We start from the raw sequence: 23,743 nt of genomic DNA on the forward strand, positions 1-23,743 counted from the left end.
ACTTTCTGTCCAGGGCATTGGGTGCACAACAATAATAAGACATCATCATCTTCAGGGGCAGCTTAATAGGAAGAGACAGTCCGAAGAAAAGGTTTCTGCTCTTTCACTTCAGGACTTCTGATTCTTCATTGCACAACAAAAACCAAAACAGAGCTCTGAAAGGTTAAACAAACAAAGGACAGCTCAAGATGTTATGAATGAATGACGACAAAAACATATCCAGAATTATTATGTGTGTGTGTGTGTGTGTGTGTGTGTGTGTGTGTGTGTCTGAGTTACTTTCCCTCAGTTACAATACAGACAGCAAAGCAGCAATCATAGGGTCTTTAAATTGCTGCCAGCAGGCAAAGTGCTTTTTTTCCTTCTTTTTTTTTTTAAGATGTATTTTTGGGCTTTTTATGTCTTTATTGTAGAGACAGGATAATGGACAGAGTCTGCAATCGAGGAGAGAGAGAGAGAGAGAGAGAGAGAGAGAGAGAGAGAGTGGGGAATGACATGGGGAAAAGAAGCCACCGGTTGAATTTAAACCGGGGTCGCACCCTTCGAGGACTACAGCCCCTGTACATGGGGAGCACAAACTAACCACTAGGCCACTAGCGCCCCGGGGGTTAAGTCTTTTAAAAGCCAATGGAGACGAGTCAATCTTCATTTGCACCACGTATGAAAAGCCTAGTTTTACACAAGTTAACAGCCTGCTGCAAAGGGTTCTTCTTTTTAGACTATTTCAACATTAGTGAAGTGGTGGAGATTTATACCTCATCAGTTTGAAGAATACTTGCCTTTAGCCTATAGATATAGATACCTGTTTAATTTGGATTTAGCATTATTTGGATACATAGAAGGCTTGAATGTTACATTTAAATAGTAAACATAATACAAGTTTAACATCACTCTTTTCGCATTTTCAGTATGAGGCATGTCAGCATGGCTTTGTGCCTTACTTAATGGCAAAATGTTGCCATGTCAATCAAAACCCAAGATAATCATCTTTGTGAGGTTAAGCTTTGATTTAGATTGCATCAGATTTTCAGTACTTATTAAATGGCATCACAGTATATCTAGAAGAACTGCCTTCCCTAGATAGTTTAGCTTCACCTTAGTAAGTCTATTACTAACACATCATTTGTTGAAGTTACTTGAAAGTCATAACTTAAATGACATTTAAAAAAAACTATACCATATGGCAAACCATGTAAAATATATGATTCAGCTTTGGGTCTATCACCTTTGATAAATGTGCAGATCTTCCTCAGCCGGAGACTCAGCCAGATTGAGTCCGTATGGCTCCTTCACTGCCTGCTGCTGGTGCTGGATCTCCTGAAGAGATGGGAAGGGAAAGGTAAGAACAGACAGATGCATGTGACAGGGAGAGAAAACTTTTAAACAAAAGTTCAACCATGAATTTAAAAGTTTTTTAAAGGCTATTACAGAAAGGTGCATGTGAGCAGATAAAGCTGCATGCTAACAGCTAGCTTCTAAAGCAGGTGCGACTAAAATTATCCAATCAAACAGACAAGGTCATCAGGTTTAGCTGCTTCTCTCTACTAATGACTCATTGATTAGGATGACCCACGGAGTTGTAATCCAGGCAATGTATGAATGTAATTTGATTGTCAGTGTCTAATGAGGTGGTTTCATGTTCAGGGGAAAGTGCCCTCCTGGGGTTCTTGCACTCAGTGTCCTTTGGGTTTGTAGAGACATAATCATCGGAATAAACAAGAGATCATTTAAAAAAAAGGTCAAACCGGTTCAAGAAAAGAAAATCATCAGGTTTGAAGATCACAGATTTATAACCAAAGTTCATTGATCATAGGTTTGTGCTTAGTTTAGGTAATAAACATTATGACATAAGAACTTCAGTCCAAAAGGAGATTAACCAAAAGGACCAGAGTACTTGACTTATTTTAAACAAAAGGAAATACAATTATAAAAGAGGATTGCTCAGGGTTACACAGCGATATGAGAGCCGTGATATAACGGAAAAACAATAAAATCTTAATATCCAAAGGCTCTCTTTCTTCAGGACAAGCTGCGTTTCTTACAAAACTAATTATTTAATCACAAATGGCTCCATTTACTAAATAAATGTTCCTTTTATAAGGGTTCACCAAGATTATGGAACCAGCATGATATTTAGTACCACTGTTATGTAATAAAGCCTTTGTATTAAAGGTGGGTTATGATTCAATAACAGCTCAGGGTAAAGTAGGTGTTCAGAAAAGACTTCAAGGTAAACAGGTACTTTGGAAAAAGTCCCAAAATTGACCACCCATATCTTTCTTAATCACTTTGGTCTGCAGATGATACAAAATGCAGCATCACGACTGGTCTTCAACCTTCCTAAAAGAGCACATGTCACTCCGCTGTTCATCTCCTTACACTGGCTCCCAGTTACTGCTCGCTTACAAAACAGCGACAAAAACGGCTCCTCCTTACTTTAACTCTCTCATCCAGGTCTACACTACAACACTCCCTCCCGCCCACTACGCTCTGCCAATGAAAGGCGTCTGATCCAACCTTCACAACAGGGTCCTAAGATGCTGACTAGACTCTTCTCCTCGGTTGCCCCCCGGTGGTGGAATGAACTTCCAAACTCCATTTGATCTGCAGAGTCACTCTGCACCTTTAAGAAAAAGCTAAAGACCCAGCTCTCAAGAACTGCCATCAATGTTGTGCTTTGTCTCTGTGCAATGCCTGTCAGCACCTGTGTGTCCAATCAGACTCAAAGCTGATTATTTGCTCTTACTGACATTGTTCCCTTTTTTCTAGATCCTTGCTTGTGTTGTACTTACTCTCTGATGTACGCCGCTTTGGATAAAAGCGTCTGCTAAGTGAATTGTGGAACTGTAGACCTCAATTGTAAGCAACATGAGCCTTCATAATTTTGAGCCGGCCGAGGAAAGGTGCGATAATATATAAGTTGCTGCCACAAGGGATCGAGGGTCTTTATTTTACTCTCACCGTACACAAAGGATTGTCCCGTATTTAAGAGACAACAAAGTAGGCACTGAAGCGGTTTTCCTTAAAGCTCCTATTAAAAGCAGATTTTTGTGACTTCTGTAAACAGAGAGGGTTGATCTGTCTCTTAGCTGATCTTGTGTAACTCATGCATAAGTGACAAAAAAAAATCTCATCCTATCTCTCGAATAAAGGCACAAAAAAAAGATTTAAAAAAAGACAAAGGATAGGACAAATCTTTCTAAAGATTTTTTTTGTGCCTTTATTCGCGAGATAGGACAGTGGACAGAGTCTGAAATCAGGGAGAGACAGTGGGGAATGACATGCGGGAAAGGAGCCAGAGGTCGGATTTGAACCTGGGCCGCCCGCTTGGAGGACCACAGCCTCCATACATGGGGCGTGCGCACTAACCACTGCGCCACCAGCGCCCCTCATCCTGCTTTCTTTTAGAAGCCTATAAGATGCAACTTGGTCGAAGGATTGACTGCAGGTCCTGATGCTATTTGATGCATGTCATCCCACACTCTCTCTCTCCACATGCCCAATCTCTCTATAGCTGCCCTGTCATATGAAGGCAAAAAATCCTAAAGAATACATTTCAAAAAGGGATGTTTGGCAGGGAGCTGTTGCCTCTTCTGACAGTTACCCTGCAGAAGGGAGTAACAGGCGTATAACGTTCTCTGATAGTCTGGCTTGCCGTTGTAGGTCATTTGGATGCATCAGTATCATTTTTTCATAACCAGCTAAGATCTCCTCACTGGAGCTTTAACATCACCGTGGCTGATTCTTTAACACTTACAGGTAGTTTCACTCAGTACGGACACATTCCTAAGGCATAAGGACTGTTTGAACACAGATGAGCACCTTTCATTTCTTCCAGGGAGCACTTCAAGGCCTTTAGTAATGAACACATCTTTTCTTGAACCCTAGTGTCCAGTCATATAAACGGGTACAGCTCTGTGAGTTAACTTCACAGATGGATCAAGTACACGTGCTCTACAAAAGAAGACGCATAAGGAGTGGGGGAAAAACAATTCTGGTCTGAGTACTCTGCGTGTCTGCGTTCACATGCTGCTGGTAATTTATGAATTTCATGTGAACAGCATGAATCCATCTTGCCTTGTGTCACAGTGTGAGATCGTGGGGATGGTGTTAGATTACTGTTTGGGGTATTTTCATCGCAGATATCTTGGCAACTGAGCATGATCTTAATGCGGCAGAACACACACAGACAAAAGTTATATTCTTAAAAACAGAACATGTATATTCTACAGGATGGTTGATGTGATTGTATATGGTAGAACAGTTAAATTACACTACATTTGAATGCCCATTTTTGGTTAATCTGTTTAATTAGCAACTTTTTAAAATTAATCTAGCGATAAAAAAATGTTGTATACTTTGTATGTGTGATAATGTGCCAGGCTACGGTTGAGTAAGAATTTGCTGGTGAGGAGTTGTACGGCATCTTTTCTGTTACAGTAATGCTATAGTGTTAAAGAAACTCTTCTTTGGTGTAGGATCCTTTTTTTGTCTCACAATACATAAATAATTTTTGCAATAAATGAGAAAAATTAGCCTCACTCTGCATGCTTGTATGTTACCTATTCGATAGAGGTAAGGCTATAATGGCCATGCTTTCACACCATTTTGATGCCGTTAGATAAGAGTTTAAAGGTCACATATTATACTTATTTTCAACAACTCCTGTATTTCAGCCCTGCTCAGAACAGGCTGTTTTTGTGTCTATAGCTTTAAATGCAAGTGAGGTGTGTCTGACCACGCCCCTCTCTTGAGGGGTTTGGGCGGCTCTGGCTTTCTTGTACTATGGCGTATTGTCTACAGTGGAAAGGCCGATTCAGAGAGCAGAACAAACACCTAGCTGTGGGAGTGTCACTCGCCTGGGGGAGGGGTTACTTTCCTTTGTGATGTCACAAAGGGAAAATCTCCAAACAGCCTGTTTGAGCACACATTTTTCGGAAAGGTGGAGCAGGCAAAAGACGGAGAGGATAACTGCGGGGGTTTGTAGACAGGCTAGGGACACACGTTAGTGTTAGAAGACCATGGTAAAGTGTATTTTGCGTAATATAGGACCTTTAAGCTAGCTATTAGCTTCCCTCAGATTAGTTGGTGCCAATTTAGTGGTAAAAAAATTAAGTGTTTTGAATTTATCTTGGATTTAGTAGAAACATATTGCAACAGACGGTGGACACATAAACTGAGATATAGCTAATATGCACTTTTACAATTTTGTTTATTAAACACTGTTTTCGCACATCGGATATTATTCTCTTGGTGCAGACCTTAACAGCCAATCCACAATCAGTATTTGAAATAAAGTTTAAAAAAACACGAACTATATTCGCTCCTAATTATGCTAAGACATCTCATCTTAAGAGGATTATTACTTGAACAAATTATGAATCCTTGAGGTGTGAGTTTTACCCTCTTAATTAACTGAGCGGTTGAAGCCTGTTATGTAACACTACACTCAGGATCGGCAGAAAAGCAATTTTCTCTTTGACAGTTTTTGACATTGAAATATGCTGAAAATAATGTATTCAATTTCACAGTATTTGTATTGATCTGTGCTGAACAGAAGGGAGAACAAATGAGGGAGTTCCAGGACCAGAGCCAAGAAAGTGCAGCTGTGAACACACACACACACACACACACACACACACACACACACACACACACACACACACACACACACACACACACACACACACACACACACACACACACACACACACACACACACACACACACACACACACACACACACACACACACACACACACACACACACACACACACACACACACACACACACACACACACACACACACACACACACACACACACACACACACACACACACACACACACACACACACACACACACACACACACACACACACACACACACACACAGAGAGAGACAGTGCATGTGAAAATACACCAGCTGCTACATTTACACATTTGAACGTGGCGTGAGAGCACAACTTAAATATTTGTTTATGTGTACACCCACAAACAAAGCAAATCTATCCATGTTCATGCGGGGACATGTATGCTGATTTTGATGGGGAACACAAAATGAGCATGTGTAATTACATGGCAAACGTAGTAATGATCTGATGCTTGAATATTTCATCAGTTTTGTGTTGTTCCGCCACTCTGGCAATCCATCCTCAGAGACAGGCTCAAGAGGCAGCCACATGAGACGCATGAGAGCGAGAGTGTGTGTGCCCAACACGTGAGCGAGCTGTCCAGCCAGAAATATTCATGAAGGACTCATTGCTCAAGGCCAATGAGAAGATATATCAGAGAAAACGTACAAAATACATCATAAATCACAAGTGGAGAGTGATGGATTGAACAAAAGGGAAAGCCTTTGGCTCAACTCTGAAGATCAAAAGTGCTGGCATTAACATTTCTCTTTACAGAGTCTCTGTTCAGTTAATTTTGCAGCATCCGTATTGTCCTTTAATGTGCTGAGCTGCACTTCAAGAGCCAGTTTTGACTGATAAAACTGCTGGTTATCATAGGATAAGAAATTGAAAATGAATTTAAAAATCTGTGGTTGAAACTGAATTTGTTTTGCAGAAGAGAACTCCAAATTATATTTTCTTAAATTAATTATTTTAAGATACATAAACAGGTTTTGTAATGGTTTCCATTTAAAGGAGTAGCTTCACATTTTGTGAAATTTACTTGTAGGGAATAGCTTATCAGATATAAAGCAGTGAAGCTGCCTCCGCTGAGGGTGTCTCATGTGAAAAAAGGCCGAAGACATTCAGAGAAGCACAGGTACACAACTGAGTATGTGTCTCACTGTCAACAAAGTCGCATAATGGTTATCTGTCAGTTGCTGAGTTGAAACCTGGGGGTTTGTAACACCAAGTCCTACTCACCAACCTGTAAAACCAAAAATTCACCCAAAAAAAAGCCTCTCCCGACTCAATTGTCGTACTTCATGCACAAAAATTTGATTTTTATTAATCTTAAGTTCCTCAAATGTCACATGTTTGCCGTAACACCACAGGACAGGAAGTAATGAACTGCATGAAATGTGATCCAATAAACAAAATGATAATGAACATCATGGACAGTCTCTGGCCATATTGAAATTTGAGACAATCCATACATCCATTGTTGTGATATTGGAATCAAGCTTTTAGTGGTACTGAATACATGTATGATATGCAGATATTTCACAGGCTAAATAAGAATGACATTAAATTTCATGTAGTCATCCAAAATGATTCATTTTCTGATCATTTCAATCAGGCCTACAGTGGTGGCGCACAAATGTCTGACACAGCAGGATCAACACTGCAATCCATAGAGCAATGTTGCCTTGTAGAGATGAACTGAAAAGATTGGATTCCCATGTTTGCTGCAACTCCTTTTAAATTCTGCCTAGTTTTGTCTGACATCTTACAACAGTGCCGTCATTAAAGGAAACAAGGACAATTAATTTGAACAATGGAGGGGTGTGTCTTAATAAAGTGGCCTGACTTTCTTAAGCCTTCAAATATTGTCAAGCAAACACTTGAGACTGAACTGGAAAAAAATTCCAAAGGGGGGAAGCTGTGGCTCAGTTAGTAGATTCGTTAATTTCTCATGGTCAGGGGTTCAATCCCTAGCTCCTGCAGCCACATGTCTGATGTGTCACTGGCAAGACACTTAACCCTAAGTTAGTGTATGTGTACTTCTGATGATCACCTTACATAGCAACCTCTGCCATCAGTGTGAGAATGGGAAGGTGTGACCTGCGGTGTAAAAGTGCTTTGAGTAGTCAGAAGACAAAGAAAAGAGCAATACAAGCTCTAGTCCATTTACCATTTACCATTATCATGACATCTGACTATGAAATACATAAAACTCCTGTGATAGAGCAGCTTGACTGGAGAAATAAACAGCCAAAAACTGACTTTTGACTGTGACCAGAGTCTTACTTGGAACGATTTTTGTACGTCTACTTGACATTGAACCAGTCAATAAGTATTATTCATGTGTTACTAGAGAAAATAAAAGCACAAGCAGATAAAGTCACCCCACTACTTAAGATCTCATGATAGCTTGAAACAATCCTTGTTGTTGTTGTAGTTGTAGTAATCGAAACACTCAAAACGTCATCGGTACCTCTTAACGCATTATGAAAGGCATTCCTAACTGGATGTCATTTCCTGCACTTGTTTCTCCATTTTGACACACTAACCTACCTGTGCTGCTAAATGAGCTCTTATTCAAAGCTGTGGCGAAATCTGGGTCAATGGAGCTGTAAACATGTGACACCGGGGGCATGAAATAGATCGAGGATGATAAGAGTCTGAGAATCTGTTAAACCTGTGCTGTACTCTCTCTTTTTATATACAATAGTTTTTTTAGACTATATAGTATAAGGTAAAGGTCGGATAGCCAAACAAAAAATATATTTGTTTCCCTCGTTCCGTTGGGCGATCAAACTTAAACTCTGCAAAAAGTGTGAAGTAGAAGGTGTTGCGCATAATGATTTACACGAGCGTATTGTTTAGGTTTTCTGGCAGACAGAATTACTCTTGGTTTGTTTTCTCACAGTGTCCTCATCAACCTTGTGTCTAGCCACAGTAAGCACCCGTTAATGACTAGTTGATGAATGTAGTGGAGCATTTGGCTGCCGTGGAGACAGATTTCTCAATTAGGGGTTTTAGGAGACAATCGCAATTTACAGATTCTGAATTTCTATGCATTTTTAAATCTATAAATTGGCCGATGGACCAAATTTTTGTAAAGGGAGCTTATTGGTTACCCTTTGTAGTCTGTATATAATTGTCTTGTAGTATTTTTCCGCGGGCATCTGCTGTAGGCAGCAAAACAGTTTAGGTGGAGAGCTAATGGGGCAGAACAAACCAAAGCCAACATAATGCAATCCTTGAACCCATCAGCAGTATTCTGATCAAGATTAAGCTTTCATTAATGTCTACAAACAAGCATCTGCATGCGGGTAGCAATCAAAGGGCAGATATGCAGGTTGGCATGAGGTGTATGTGCAAACACAAATGCACAAATAAAAAGCATATATTTCCCCTTTTAAAAACTTAAAAAAAGATGTCCAAAGTCAAATTTTTAAGTACAACCCCAGCAGTGAATAAAAACAGAAAGGGATGATTTGCAAAACACTGCAACCCAATAGTGTATTGGGAATAGTAGAGACAACATATCAAGGTCGAATATTCTAAATGTTCAACCCTTCAAAAAACACCAGCAACACTTAAAATAAAGGTCATGTTTACCCCTCTGTTTTATCACTTTTTGAACAACGTAAGTGTTTTTGGGACCGAGGAGATCCATTTCAGTACCTTTGAATGTAGAATATGGCACCTCTCCATCTACAAGACCAACTGCCATATTTTGGTCCACACTGGGACTTCAACCGGCGACCCTCCAGTTCCCAACCCAAGTCACAACAAACTGAGGTACTACCGCCCATACTACTCAACATAATAACACCCATTTATTCCAAACACTCTTAAAAGTCAAGAAGGAAAGACCTAGTTTATGACATGTCTATCGAATAAATACTTAAGTCTAATTTGTGTTGTATTCTAATCCACCTAAATAAAGAATATTTAGTTTAAAAACTCATTCTAAATGATACTTTTACATATACAGACCCCACTGCTGCTAAAAGTCAAAGAGATGAAAACTAAAAGGATTATAAATTCTACATTTGTGTCTCTGGATTTTACTTGAAATGTCACGTTACAGAAGCTAGTTTCTCATTTTATATTTTAGTGAGTAGCACCAATCGGCATCAAGCGGCTTATTCAAACTTCACACTTTCTAAGAGAGATCAATAATACATACAATATGTCTTTGTTGTCATGGCAGCATGGAGCAAGAAAGTCATGAATGGATACATGCAGATTAGAAATGCACTGTATTGTATGTGAATAAAACTTTAAGTGTGTACAGTTTGAATTCAGTCAGTGTTGATCAGTTCAAACAGCATGTAAAGAAACCGTATGTCTTTCTCTGACACCAATGTTTTTATAAGAGATGATAGTTCTCAGAGGAAGTGTTTGTTATCTCAAAAGCAAGACTGAGAAACCATTTGGAATAATGACTTAAATGTCATATTTCAGCCACAGTGTTTTACACAATCCCCTTACCATTTTGAACCTTTGCCAAAGAAATCCCTCTCACTGGCCCTCACTTATCAAACGTACGTACGGCAGAAAAATGGGTGTACGGTCATTTCCACGCAAAGTTCGGCACTTATCAATTTGGACGTGAGCGGAGTGTACGCGCAAAACCCACACCAGGTCTCAGTTCGTGTACGCACGTTTTCAACTCAGTGTGGACTTGCAGTGCAGCGAATCTGTCTGTGTCAGAGAATAATTAGATCATACTATAACAGTGCTTGTTAAGACAGATAGATAGAGGTTCACAGATTTACTGTTAGATAAGATATCTAAAATGTATTTTATATTACGCTCCGCCTCAAACGATCTCTGTAGACTACATCGCTTTTTAAATAATGATGAGCAGGGCGAGCTGTCAGGTGATTTCTTTAATTGTGTGTTTTATTTCATGAATTTTTGTTTGTTTAATCAATTTAGATCAGCCAGATACACATGTTTCATAGGTCCCACGTGGACTCTGTCGTACGATGATTTCTACACCCAAATCTGCGCTGGTTTTTACACCAGATTGATAAGCAAGGGCCACTGAGTCTAAATAAGTAAACAGTGACTCCTCTTTCTGACGTACAAGAAAAACAATTGTTTCCTTCTTGGGGACTCAGAGAAGATCAGCATGACTCGACTCACTCAAATTGGAATGGGAAATACTTTGTTACCTAAAAATACAAGCAAGTGACATCAAGACACAATTCACTTAAATTATATTTTCCAGAATACCTTAAGGGGATTACATAAACTTGACTCAGATGATCTCATCTAGACAGTTTTGTGTCATATTAATAAAACAACAGGGCTATGAAGTAAGACAAATTTAGATTTTGTTTTTAATTTTAATCTTCACACATTGTATTTCAAATCTAATCAAATTTTTATAGTTTCGTCTTGTTTCCCTGGTTTGAATATTTGTCTTTTAACATGTGGATTCATCATGAGTGTTCCCATACCTCTTGTGTGCGATTGCTGTCCCCGGACTCTGTTAGCAGTTTGATTGGGGTGGAGCGCTGGGACACGGAGCCGTCATCGTCGCGGTCCTCCTCGGAGTCGTCCTCTGAGGAGCTGCTGATGGCCTCCTCGCTCGGGGGAGGAGGTGCGCTGGCTGCTGTCTTCCTCTGCAGCAACGTCTCCTCCTTATTGCTCTTGTTGCTTCCAAAACAAATGATAAAACATACTAATTAACACATGAACACTGACAGATAGCTTAGCATGCAATCAGTTAAAAAGTCTGTCACATGATCAAATTGTCTATGAATGGATTATTTAATACTGATGGACACTGTACATAACAGCCTCTGCCAATCAGTGTGTGCATGGGTAGGTGTGACCAGCGGTGCACAAGGGCTTTAAGTAGTCAGAATGATGGAAAAGCGCTATTCAAGTTCGATTTACCATTTTACTGTCTTAAGATGAGAGTACTTTACTTGCCGTTTGAATTCAAGTCTGCTTTTATTTTGAACTAAAGTAAAGACCTTCAGGTAGATTGAAGGTTACGATATGATACGACACGATATGATACGATACGATACAATAGGACACGATATGATACGACACGATATGATGCGATACGATGCAATACAATATGATACCATACGACACGATACAATATGATACCATACGACACGATACGATATGATACTATATAACATGATACAATATGGTACGATGATAGGATACAATATGATGCAATACGACGACACAATACAATATGATACGGTACAATATGATGCGATACGATAAGATACAACACTACACAATACAACACTATACAATAGGATACGATACGACACGATGCAATATGATATGATACTATATAACATGATACAATATGGTACGATATGACATGATACAACACAATACACTTCATTGTTCCCTTGGAGAATTTAGTCTTGGACTCAAAAGTGCTGCCACTAGAATCAATAAATAAAAAAACTATAGAAAAACACATCCACAATGCATTATTTTTAATAAGATTTTTTTTTTTTTTTTTTTATATAAGATTGGGATTGAGAGTGTTTTAGAGACTAGATAGCACATGATAAGGAAAACAATTTTTATACTTCGGCTGCTACTCCCTAAGGAAACCTGACTGATAACTGTAGGACACAATGAAGTGCCTCTTTTTATTCCTCAACTGTACACTTTTCTACATTGGCAAAGAAAAGGCTGGCTGAGTCACTGCCTGTTGAGAACGTTCCTGAGATAAAATGATATTCTCCATCAGTCCAACATTCTCCCTAGTCCACGTGATGGCTTCTGCAAGTGGAGCCAGAATGTGCCTCATTGTGCCTGCAGCTTGGTTTTTAATGGACAGCTCTGGTAAGTGCACACTTACCAATGCTGTTGTGAAAGCTAGACGCTGTCTTACTTTTAATTTGAGGGTGTTAGAGTTATAAATGCTCTGATACAAGTTTTTCCATCCCAAATACTTGTTCTGGATCTAGACTTCAGTATTGTCCAAAAACCTAGAACCCCTTCGATACTCAAATGGTGGAAAACAATTATTCTATAGCACCAGAATGTTGTTATTTGTCACATGATAATTAATCTAAAACCAAGTGATTATTTGGGGACTAATAAATTACGGTACTGCATCTGAGAGTTGCGTACTTAGATACATGATACCACAATTTAGGCTGTAGTGGAGGTCAATACCAAGTTAAATCACACAGACAGGATTAAGATCCACTTTAAAATCCCAGGGTCCAGTCCCTACAGAGATCTCAGGTTCCCTTTCATGTAATCAGGAACAATTTTACATGGAGCTCCTGAGCTCTCTTGGGCTCCCTCTGTTTGTCCTTATCCTTCTTCTAAATCTCCCTCTATCCCATTTTTCAAGCCGAGCACAGTTTCTGCAAATGGTTGTTCATTATGAACCTTGTTTTTGCCCAACATTTTAGCCTGTAATAAGGAAGTTTTTTCTTGCCAATCTGACTTTGCTAAATGTAGCTTTGTGCTCCTGATGGATTAACGTTGGGTCTTTTTTTAACATAACAATTAATAAGGTAATTTACCTGCTTTTTGTAAAGTGTTTTGAGATAACATTAGTTACGGATTGGCGGCGGCGCTACACAAACAAAGATTGATGGATATATTTTCCAAGATTATGTTTTATATGAGGAAATATTGAGGAGAGCTGAACCTCAAAGTAATGCCCAATAGTCATTTTAAGATGATAGTTCTGGGTTATACTAGAATAGGAACTACTATAAGCAATAAGCAAGCAAAAAAAGGCTTATTCTAATAATCTGGGTATTCTCAGTCAAATCACAGGTCGTTGCTTTTCTGGTGCTCTTATTTTGTAATGTCGGAACAATCTTGCAACAAAACTTTCTTTGGAATATTGAAGTTCTGTGTTACCGACCGTTCCATAACATATACAGTAATATCTTATTTCTTTGTCTGTGAAGAGACACTAGTGATCTTATGAGCTCCTGAAATCACAGACACCTGGCTGATTGTCTTTGGGTTGATACCAAGCATGACAAGATGATTAAGGAGATCTGAAAGAACTACAATTTACAAAAACCAGGGAGACCCAGCCGATTCTCCAGCTTCAAGATGTCTGAAGAGAGAGGACTGTGTGCATTTCTCTGCTCACCATGTTGCTATTATGAGCTGGCAATGGCAAGTGACTCAGAGGAAGGATGAATGATTGAACTTTAATGACTGAATGTAGAGATGTGCTGTGTGTTCACATTTGTGTCCACGTGCTGGTTTTTTTATATATTTATTTTGGACTGACGTTGTTCTATCACACCTGGAGCAGCGTGCAGTCATTTAGCAAATTGCTACTGGGAAACAAGAAGAAAAAAAAAAAAACTCAAATTAAACACACAAAAAAAGGCAGGCAGATTATCTCTTTATGTTTTTTTTTTTCAGGGCTAATGTGTGTGACAGGGAGGTGCACAAACCATTATCACGTTTTTTTCTGTGGAGGCTAAATTAAAACCTTGTGTTCTGTGATTCATTCAAAATGTCAATTGGAACACTGCACTTCACCCAGAGATGGCCTTAAGCATCTGGAGACCCATTTCAAGAGCTGATAAGAGAAACATCAAAAAGTACTTTGCTAGTAGTAAAGTTATTTGTAATGGTTGTTTATGCAATCTCCAAAGGTAATAGTTAGAATTGATGTTACAGATGTTCATGGATAATAATGAAGATGCAGTTCATAGATACAGAATGATGCCTGTGGAAAAGGTTTTTGGATCGATTAGATTTTAAATCGTAAATGATCGTAAATTTAGATCGTAAATGGAGCTACTTCAGTCTCATTTTCATAGTGTGCTGTTGCCTTTTTAGTTGCACTGACACTGTATGAACCCTCAATGGTCGATTGATTAGGGTGAAACCCAAAGAAAACTAACGACCGGTTCATGACAGTAAATGTGGACCCACATATGGAAAGAACAATCTTTGAAGGAAAACGTTGAAGCATACAAACAGAACATTAGAGTGGCCGTGTGAGGTGCATTAGAGGTCATGCTGTGCTGCAATAATATGCAAACCATTACGACCCATCAGCACGAGGTTTTTAAAACCAAGGAGAACACACAGAGACACACACAGAGACACAGAGACACACACACACACACACACACACACACACACACACACACACACACACACACACACACACACACACACACACACACACACACACACACACACACACACACACACACACACACACACACACACACACACACACACACACACACACACACACACACACACACACACACACACACACACACACACACACACACACACACACACACACACACACACACACACTCACTCACTCACTCACTCACTCACTCACTCACTCACTCACTCACTCACTCACTCACTCACTCACTCACTCACTCACTCACTCACTCACTCACTCCATTGAAGGTGAAAACAACTATGTGTACTACCAACAGAGACAAGAGACAGGAACAGAAGCTTGTTTTTGGTTAACAGAGAACATATTGTGAAAAGATGTGCACGAAGGCATGCTGACATTGGTTTTATTAGGGGATAATAAAAAAAAACACTATTATGCACATGTACAAAGGCTAACATGATCTCACCCAAGCACTGATTTTCCCGTTTCCTCCGGTTTGCGGACCGTGAATGGGCTCGGATCCACTCCGACCGTCTTGGGCATAAATTCCCTTCATGACCACAAAAAGAGAAGGACATCCATTAGCTGTGATCCTTCAGCACCATCCCAATAACAACATCATAATAAAAACTTTGGTACAGTACATTGTGTTTCAAATCATCATAATCTGGGGGCAACTCAGCAACGTTAACACTGCAGAAAAAGCAGCAAACAAACCTTTGGATATTTTAGTTTTTCTTCAAGTTTCCCTGAACAAAATCTTTGATTGTGAATCCACGTGTCTTCAGGGATTTATATGTTTGTGTATTCACCTTGCAGAGTTGGTCATGGCGATGCAGAATGTGTCATCGAAGGAGGTGAGTTCATATGGTTTGAAGAATTCAGTGTAGATGTCAATGCTCTCATCGAAGCGGTTCACTCTCTTCACTTTGACCTTCTTCATGGTGTCCTCACAGGGGACTGCAGCCACACAAGAGAACAGAAGTCACGAGCAAAACCAAATGTTAACAAGACATTATCACACGTTTAACAAGTATAAGACAAGACACATTTTGTCAGCGCATTAAAAAAAAGAACAACTGTAAGGGTTAAAGATATCAAGCATTCCCTTCGCACCCACTGCCTGATAAAGCGTAGTCCTCCAAGTCATAAAGCTCAAATTAATGTACATAGACAGTTAAAATCACAGCAATAAGCCACAACCTTACATTGGGTTTCATGCTTTTTCACTATTCAAAAAAATGACCACTGTGGAATATTCTGAAAGCCTCAAATTAATCGTTTTGCAGCTGAAAGGACTGTTCAATTTGCTTGTGTTTGAATAATACAGTGCCAAGCTGTTCAGGCTTTTTTCAAGTAAACAAAAGTTAAACTGTTGTCCCTTTTCAAAACCACCGAGTTCATTTGTACCACCATGTCAAAATGTAATTTGAAATGACTAAATCCATGCAAACTACTGACATTACCATTAGCTCCAACTGTATTTTTTTTTCTTAAGAAATTATAGTTTGTTTATATGCAAGGCTATAATGATGATGTGATCAACAGTATACCTGCTAAACATGCTACATGTTAGCAGTTAGCTGGAATCACTGTCTTAAGCGTTGACATAAAACCTACGACTCCACAGACCAAAGTTATGGAAGTTAGAAATCTCTGAGAAACAGGCATACACTGTTCACTTTTCTATGTCCCTGTTACAAGTTGAGGACATTTTTTTTGAAAGAATATATTGAGTGGGTACCTTCATCATAGGGCACAGGAAGGTATGACAGGATTCCTTTTGACCACCATAAAGTGTAGCTGGAAACAGAAAAGAGACACAAACGTATTTGTCACATATTATGAAAAATACACGTTACCATGTTTTTCTAACACTAACATGTGTCTCTTGCCTGTCGAGAAACCCGCCAATTATGTTAAAAGTCCATCCTCTCCATCTTTTGTCTGCTCCACTTTTCAGAAAATGTGTGCTCAAACAGGCTGTTTGGAGATTTCCCCTTCACGACATCACAAAGGGCAGTAACCCCTCCCCCAGGTGGGTGGCACTCTCACATCTAGGTGTTTGTTCTGTCCTCTGTGTCGGCCTTCTGACCGTAAACAATAGGACATGGAGCGAGAAAGCCCGAGCCAACCAAACCCTTCAAGAGAGGGGCGTGGTCAGGCACAGCTCATTTGCATTTAAAGCTATACACACAGAAACAGCCTGTTCTGAGCAGGGCTTAAATATTGGGGTTTATAGGCTTTATAAAATACAGGATCAGAGTGGATTTATAAAAATAAACGTCACACATGTTTTGGGGACCTTAGAGACTTATTTAAACTGGGTGAAAAATGAGGAGAATATGTGACCTTTATAACCTTGCAGAAAGTTTTCACTGACTGTTTCAACGTTCTGCAGTCGACACTTTCTCATATTTCATCATATTTCTCATCATTTCACATAACCTAGATATGAAAATGGATTGTTTGGACCACCTACTGTAAGCCTCCTGAATACATCAGCCTTATATTCAATATAACTCATTTGAGTGAAGGCACTGATAATTACTCAGCATGTGGTGCACTACTAAGGTGACTTTTAGAAAAAAAAAGCCCAGTGTGTGGCTTTCTCAATTGAATTCAGTTTACTTCATGTTAATTTCTTTGGAATAATGGCTGACCTACCTTTGCCCATTGTGGCTACATAAACTAGTGGCATGTAGCAGATAACTGGGTCTACTTTTTATGTAAGCATGAGGACAAAAAAGAGTGAACAACTTGCAAAGACGTAAACTCCCACGCATTTGTACCCAAATGGGCAGAAACAAAATACAGCGGTAAAAAGTAAGAATGGAACACAAAAGTCAGAATAATGAGAAAAGATAGATATCCTGATAGATACGTTATGACACACATATGTGACAAACAATCCAATCCATTGGTCCCCATATATACATGATACATTGAGAGTAAATTGAACAATGTTGTTGAGTGAATTAGACTTATATTTGTATAACCCATTGTCAGCAGCATGTTATATTCATGTCTAAGGTAAATTACACAATATCACACAGGAGGAGTGATGTACTGGTAATCAGCATGCCTGTGATATTAAACTGTTCCACAAAAAGCATACAATAGTCAAAGTAGTAAACTACAACAGATTATTGTCTATGCTCTTCCAACTTAAACAGTTCCACAACTTGACATGTATTTGCATGTTTGAATGCATTATGCAACCAGAAATAGTAAGAGTCTGTTATATGATTCAGAGGTACCAGCATTAATTAGATGACACATTTACTGTCAGCTGTACGGTTCATTAACTGTATTCAGAAAATCTGGTTTAGGTGGAGTGATACACGTAAACTATGTTCCAATCCAGCAGTATCATCCATCGAAGGACCCTCAGGCCTAACTGAAGTGAGATTGTCTGGTCTACAGAAGATTTCCTGTTTGTATCACAAGCTCTATCCGACCTCACATCTCTGTTACATACTGTAGGGCAGTTCCGGGTGCCAAGCATCTTTGACAGCATTTTTTTTTAAACATTATTTTTTAGACTGAGTCTAAATAACTTACATTTAAAAGACCATAACTCGGCTGCTAAGTCGGCCATCTCCTTTGAATTGGTAGGCAATGAATATCAGGACATGTTGGACCACGAAGGATGCCCCCGGATGCATCCTCGTGTTGTGCTGAACTCTCAGGGCCACTGTAAAACCACTGTTTACAGAAAAGTGGCTGCAGAAATGAGGCCCTCGTATTGGGCAGGAAGTGGCAAACAAACCTGAGCAGTGCCAAACACATAATTACACCTCAAGGCCACATATCTGTGACCCTTCCCCAGGTAAAAAGGAGGTTTAACAGCAGCCATTTGAACACAAAAGCATTTAGAGAAAGCGTTCATCCATACACACATGTGAACAGCCTCAGCACCAGTTGGAGACGTGTACATCCTGAGCTGATAAAAAAGAAACTTTTCATAGGCAGCAGAACAGGTGCTAATCGGTGAGAGCGACTTCCAACTGAGCTATTCGATCAACACAAAAATGAACACACAACACACATTCAAATCATCAAGATTGAATGTGTGTGTGTGTGTTTTAATGTCACATCAATTTCTTGGTGCCGGTGTGTTTTTGTAGGTAGGTATGTGTGTGTGTGTTTACCTGCGTCTGTCTTGGGGGAGCGCCATGGAGTTTCTCTGGTGCAGATAGAAGTCAGTGGGCAGCTCCCAAAGGTGCGGCTTGGACTCAGACGGCTGGTAGACCTGAAGGAACAGGTTGATGGCGTCCTGTCTGTCAGCATCTAAAGGAGCAAGATGGACACAGATTTTTTTTTAAAAAAGGGAAATTCGAAAGGCATAACTTAGGCTCCAAGGGCAGGTTGAGGGGAGTAATTTGTTGAGGGGTTTGTCCATTTTAGATTTCTTTAACACATAAGGGTCTATCTGAGTAATTTTTGCATCAAGAAAGAATACAAAAACACTTTAAGTTGAAACAATGATTCAATAAATCCTCTACTCTCTCAACAGATGATTCATCTTCAGCTGCATGGATAAACAATTCTTGATTTTAGTCAGATTCCTGATGTTCACATATATTCCCATTAGGGCTGTCAAACAATTAAAATGTTTAATCCCGATTAATCACAACATTTCAATAGTTAATCGTGATTAATCGCATGTTTGAAATTCCATTATTTTGTATTTAAAAATAGAAATTGTAATGCTTTTATTTTTAATGTTTGTACTGTCTTGAGCTGAGAGCACTTTACTTGCTGTTTGAATTCTGCTTTTATTTTGAAATAAAGTAAGAACCTTCTGGTACATTGAAGGTTACGACATTAACTTAACCACAGGAAAAGCTAAAATGAACGGTAAAAGTGTGAAATGTTTGATGTCATGAGGATGTCACTTTTGACTTGTCGAATAAGCCGCCAAGAAGTTTTTAAAGTGAAATGGGACATTCTACTCCATCACTGTGACTACAGGGAGACACTGCGGAGGCTTATCTATGGTGCGCCTAAAGGGACAAAAAAAAGGGCATGCGATTAATTGCCACAAAAAAAAATGATTCAATCATTTATGACCTTCATTAATTGTGATTAACTAAATAATGCTGACAGCCCTAGATTCCATACATACATGTTAATACACTTGATCAACCAAATTTGTATGCGTCCTGTTGTCACCAATCTCCCTTTGTTTTCCTGCAGCATCTGAAAATCCCTCATGGAATCATCGCATTTCCCTGATTAATATGTATTTATTGTTATATACATTTTTTGCCTTTAATATCTATTATTTGTGTTGTGGTTGATTTCTATCTACGGTAAGTGGGTGTGTCTTAATGTGCAGTTGCTTTAAATTGTGCTGTCATTTTAACTGTTGAATATAATTTGAAAAATGGAAATGTTTTGTCCGGCTAAATGAGCTTACAAGTTCATCAGCTTGGAGTCCCTGCCACTGAAAACCAGTGAACTAAACTCCCCTCAAATCCCCTCTTTATTATAACCTACATTTGGAAGTCCGTGAGACACTTTACCTGACCAGTAACAACTCCCTGAACCACCTCACTGGAACGTGTTTGTCTTTGGGAGCATGCTCAGATAATCTCTGTGAGTGTTTGTGTGTTCAGCATGTGGCACGTGTTTTGCATGATGCCCAGTTCGGTGCCATTTAATCCTTCCCCCAACTGTGAGGCCCCGTGTGTACAGCTCCAATAGTCACGTTGGATAATTACAAACTAAATGGGCTCCTATTAAGAGTCTGCTACCAAGACTTTTATTTTGGTCATTTTCAGCCAGAGATTCATTCAATACATGATGAGAGAAGAGTTATGGATATTATGTGAACATTATTATGATTTTTAAATAAAATGCATGCAGTGAAGTATTGTCAGGTATGTTTTGTTTGATCCCACTTGCCCTCCTTTTCAATGGTCTCATGTTTGTGAGTCAGAGAGAAGCTGTCAGAGAGATTGGCAGAGATTCAAAAGTTTACACAATTCCCTGTGGAAGGATGGTTGGATTGTATCTATGGATTAAGTAGAGAAATTAAACTGAAAATGTTGATTATGAGTTTAAATGAAAACAACAAATGCCTATCACACTTCTTGAAGGATATTTGCAAAGCCAGGTTATTTTTTTCAGATTAAGAAAACAAACTTGATTCAGACTTGGTGTTTTCATCAGATAGTCCTTGGTGGTGAAAAACCACAGAAGCAAGGCTTACATGGTGCATGGACGAGTTTAGGAATGTTTAAAAAAATAATTGGTATCATATCTGATACAGAAAATCAATTCTGATACTTTTAAAGACCGTTTTTTCATTAAAGTCATGTATTATTTTCCACTATCACTAGTAGAATGTTGATTTAGTTGAATTACTTCACTTTCTTAAATGGTTAAAAAAAAAAAGACAGTGTCCTTAAAGGCAGTGGGGGGCTCTGAGCTAAGTGCTAATGCTAACAAGATCGTTAGAAAATTCCAACTATCTAATATAAATAACAATAATTTTACACATCCATGTGTTTTTATATTAGCGCTAAATATAAAGTACTGCTGAATCTGATCATGTTGATTAAGATAGTTTGGGCACGATTCAAAGTTTTCGACCAAATTAAAATTGCAATAATCTTATTAATTTTAAGATAAGCCAGCACGATTACAGAAACGTTTGTCTATACTGCAGATGAAGAGCTATTTCATTTCTTTGGTATGCAAGATTAAGGATTGCTTAATTAATTTATTTATTTTGGCTCTTAATTTAAATAGAAAATGAATTAACTTGTTCACCTAAGACCTAGAAACCTGGTAGTATTTTTGAATGGTCGTGCATCCCGCCCTCATTTTCCCCTGAGATGGGAAATCTTTGTATTTTTAAGTCTGAAAAGGAGCTTCCGATGATGTAAAAATTGTCATTTTGCATCATTGGAAGCTGTTGCGGTTAGCAGGGTGAAACTACAACGCTAGTTCCTCATATTTTCGACCATTGAAGTTACAGACCTATCACAGATCAGTGGGTGGGAACTCACTCCCAGAATCGATTTGAATGCTCACTCAGCTCACTCCCAGTCATAGATTTCACCTAAATTTCCCTGCTGGGATGAATAAAGTATATCTTATCTTACACCACCAAATTTAAATTTCAATGTGACAAGAGAGATGTGACTGAAGGCTCATGAATAGCTTGTGTCTCTGGTATTTCATGGAAATATAGTCATGGATAAGAAGATGAAAATGGTTGTGTGTAGCAAACAAGGCAGGCTGACATCAGGCACTAGTTTCTTGTAGCTTTTTACTTTTCTTTGCCCTCATATATTCTCTTGATGTCTTTGTAAGATTAGAGGAGCACAGGTGAGCAACTGGGGAACCGACTTCTTCCTCAACCACTTCGGATCGTGAAAAAGGGTTGAGTCATCGCGTTACCAAGATTGAAGTTGGAGGGGTATCGAGTACTTGTGGCCATTTGATCTCTGTGTGTGCCCTACATTACAATATACGAACTATACGGGATTAAGGCAAACTAAGGAGGTGGACTTAGTAGGTCAAGGAGAACTGCACTATTACACAGAACAAAACCATGCTCTTTATCTCTGGCTCTACAAAGGCTACCCTTTGATGGGGCACATGTACTTGTGTGTTCTGAAAACTTGTGTACACCTATTAAGATACCTACAAGGGTGTCATTCAAAACGAAGTTCAAACGACAGCAACTTTTTCAAGCATTGAGAAATGAGACCTCAGCTGAAGTTCCTTCTAACAACAATATCTTATTAGGATCTTTAAAAAAATAGCCTATTCCAGGCACCTTTGTATCACATATTTTGGATTACTTATGAGGTCAAATATGACAGTATAATGTTTAAAATTTCTGCTGATCTTACAAGATGGACTGTGATCCCCATCCTGCTATTTTATTTTTAAACTCTTCCTTTTATACCACCAACAAATATTATTACAATTTAAGATCCTCTTATCTAAAGGTTTGTTTTGCATTGGAGATGTCCATGTGTCAGATATTAAAGTTTTACAGATGTCTAAACAACTGGAATAGTGGGAACTCCCTACTCCCAGGCACTTACTGTATGGTTGGCCTTTCAGTGAACGGCTCTGACCATCAGGATTTCAGACAGGGTGGATATAAGGTGACTTCATATTGAGAAGTTCACCTGTTGTCAATTCCTCTGAGGAAAAATTCATTTTACTGAGGATAAAACCATAGAAGAGACCCTTGTTAGGTGGTCCAAACACACTCTTATTGCAATGTAAGAGGTCCAGACAACTTTTGGTTTCCTTAGTAAAATATCAACAAGATCAAGTATTGCTTAAAGGGATACTTAACCGTTGAAACATGAATCTGTATTGACATTGGGTCATATATGTAGTAGAAATGTTGGTGCCTTCTTGGCTGAGAAAAGACAGAAAGTGTCTTTTTGGCTTATGTGGATGAAAGACACCAAATCCCAGAATGCACAGCACCGCAGGCCACTCCCACTAAGGTCAGGTTTACAGACATATTTACTTCAACCATAGACTGTAAATATTACAACTTCAACACATAAGGCCATTTCCTCAATTGATTCCGAGATTTCTTCCAGAAGGAATTGGTATCTTAATTCCTGGCAGAAAACAGACTCTATGTCTGTGTCCATAGGCAAACAGTGAGAGCACCGACACTACCAGTCCGCCCCAGCTCGAGCCCCCCCAGCTCGAGCCGCCCGGCTCCTTGTCCTCACTGCCGCCGACAGGCAGGCCTTGGGGGGGAGAGTGAGGGCGAGATGCACGACCGTTCAAAAATTCTACCAGGTTTCTAATGGTACAAAGATTAATGCAAATGGGTGAAGTATCCCTTTAACTAAAAAATGTTGTACCCCTAAAACTGGATATGGGATATAAAAGATGAAGAAATCTAAGCCTTAGTTCTGTCCACCAGGTTATGAAAGGACAGGAATTGAAAACATTTCAACAATTATGTTAAGAATAAAACCTG

General features: G+C 39.1%; 1 protein-coding gene across 1 annotated transcript in view; it reads right to left on the reverse strand.

The window, feature by feature from the left end:
- Nucleotides 1–23,743, reverse strand: part of fig4a (FIG4 phosphoinositide 5-phosphatase a) — a 59,716-nt gene that overhangs the window by 7,338 nt on the left and 28,635 nt on the right. The window contains exons 17-22 of the mRNA XM_061052037.1: nucleotides 18,918–19,056; nucleotides 16,508–16,566; nucleotides 15,576–15,723; nucleotides 15,230–15,313; nucleotides 11,099–11,297; nucleotides 1,226–1,317 (exon numbers count right to left, since the gene is read on the reverse strand). Of these exons, the coding sequence (XP_060908020.1) occupies nucleotides 1,226–1,317; nucleotides 11,099–11,297; nucleotides 15,230–15,313; nucleotides 15,576–15,723; nucleotides 16,508–16,566; nucleotides 18,918–19,056 (721 nt within the window). The remainder of the gene's footprint in view (nucleotides 1–1,225; nucleotides 1,318–11,098; nucleotides 11,298–15,229; nucleotides 15,314–15,575; nucleotides 15,724–16,507; nucleotides 16,567–18,917; nucleotides 19,057–23,743) is intronic.

This window comes from Labrus mixtus, chromosome 12 (assembly GCF_963584025.1).
Source record: "Labrus mixtus chromosome 12, fLabMix1.1, whole genome shotgun sequence".
NCBI lineage: Eukaryota > Metazoa > Chordata > Actinopteri > Labriformes > Labridae > Labrus > Labrus mixtus.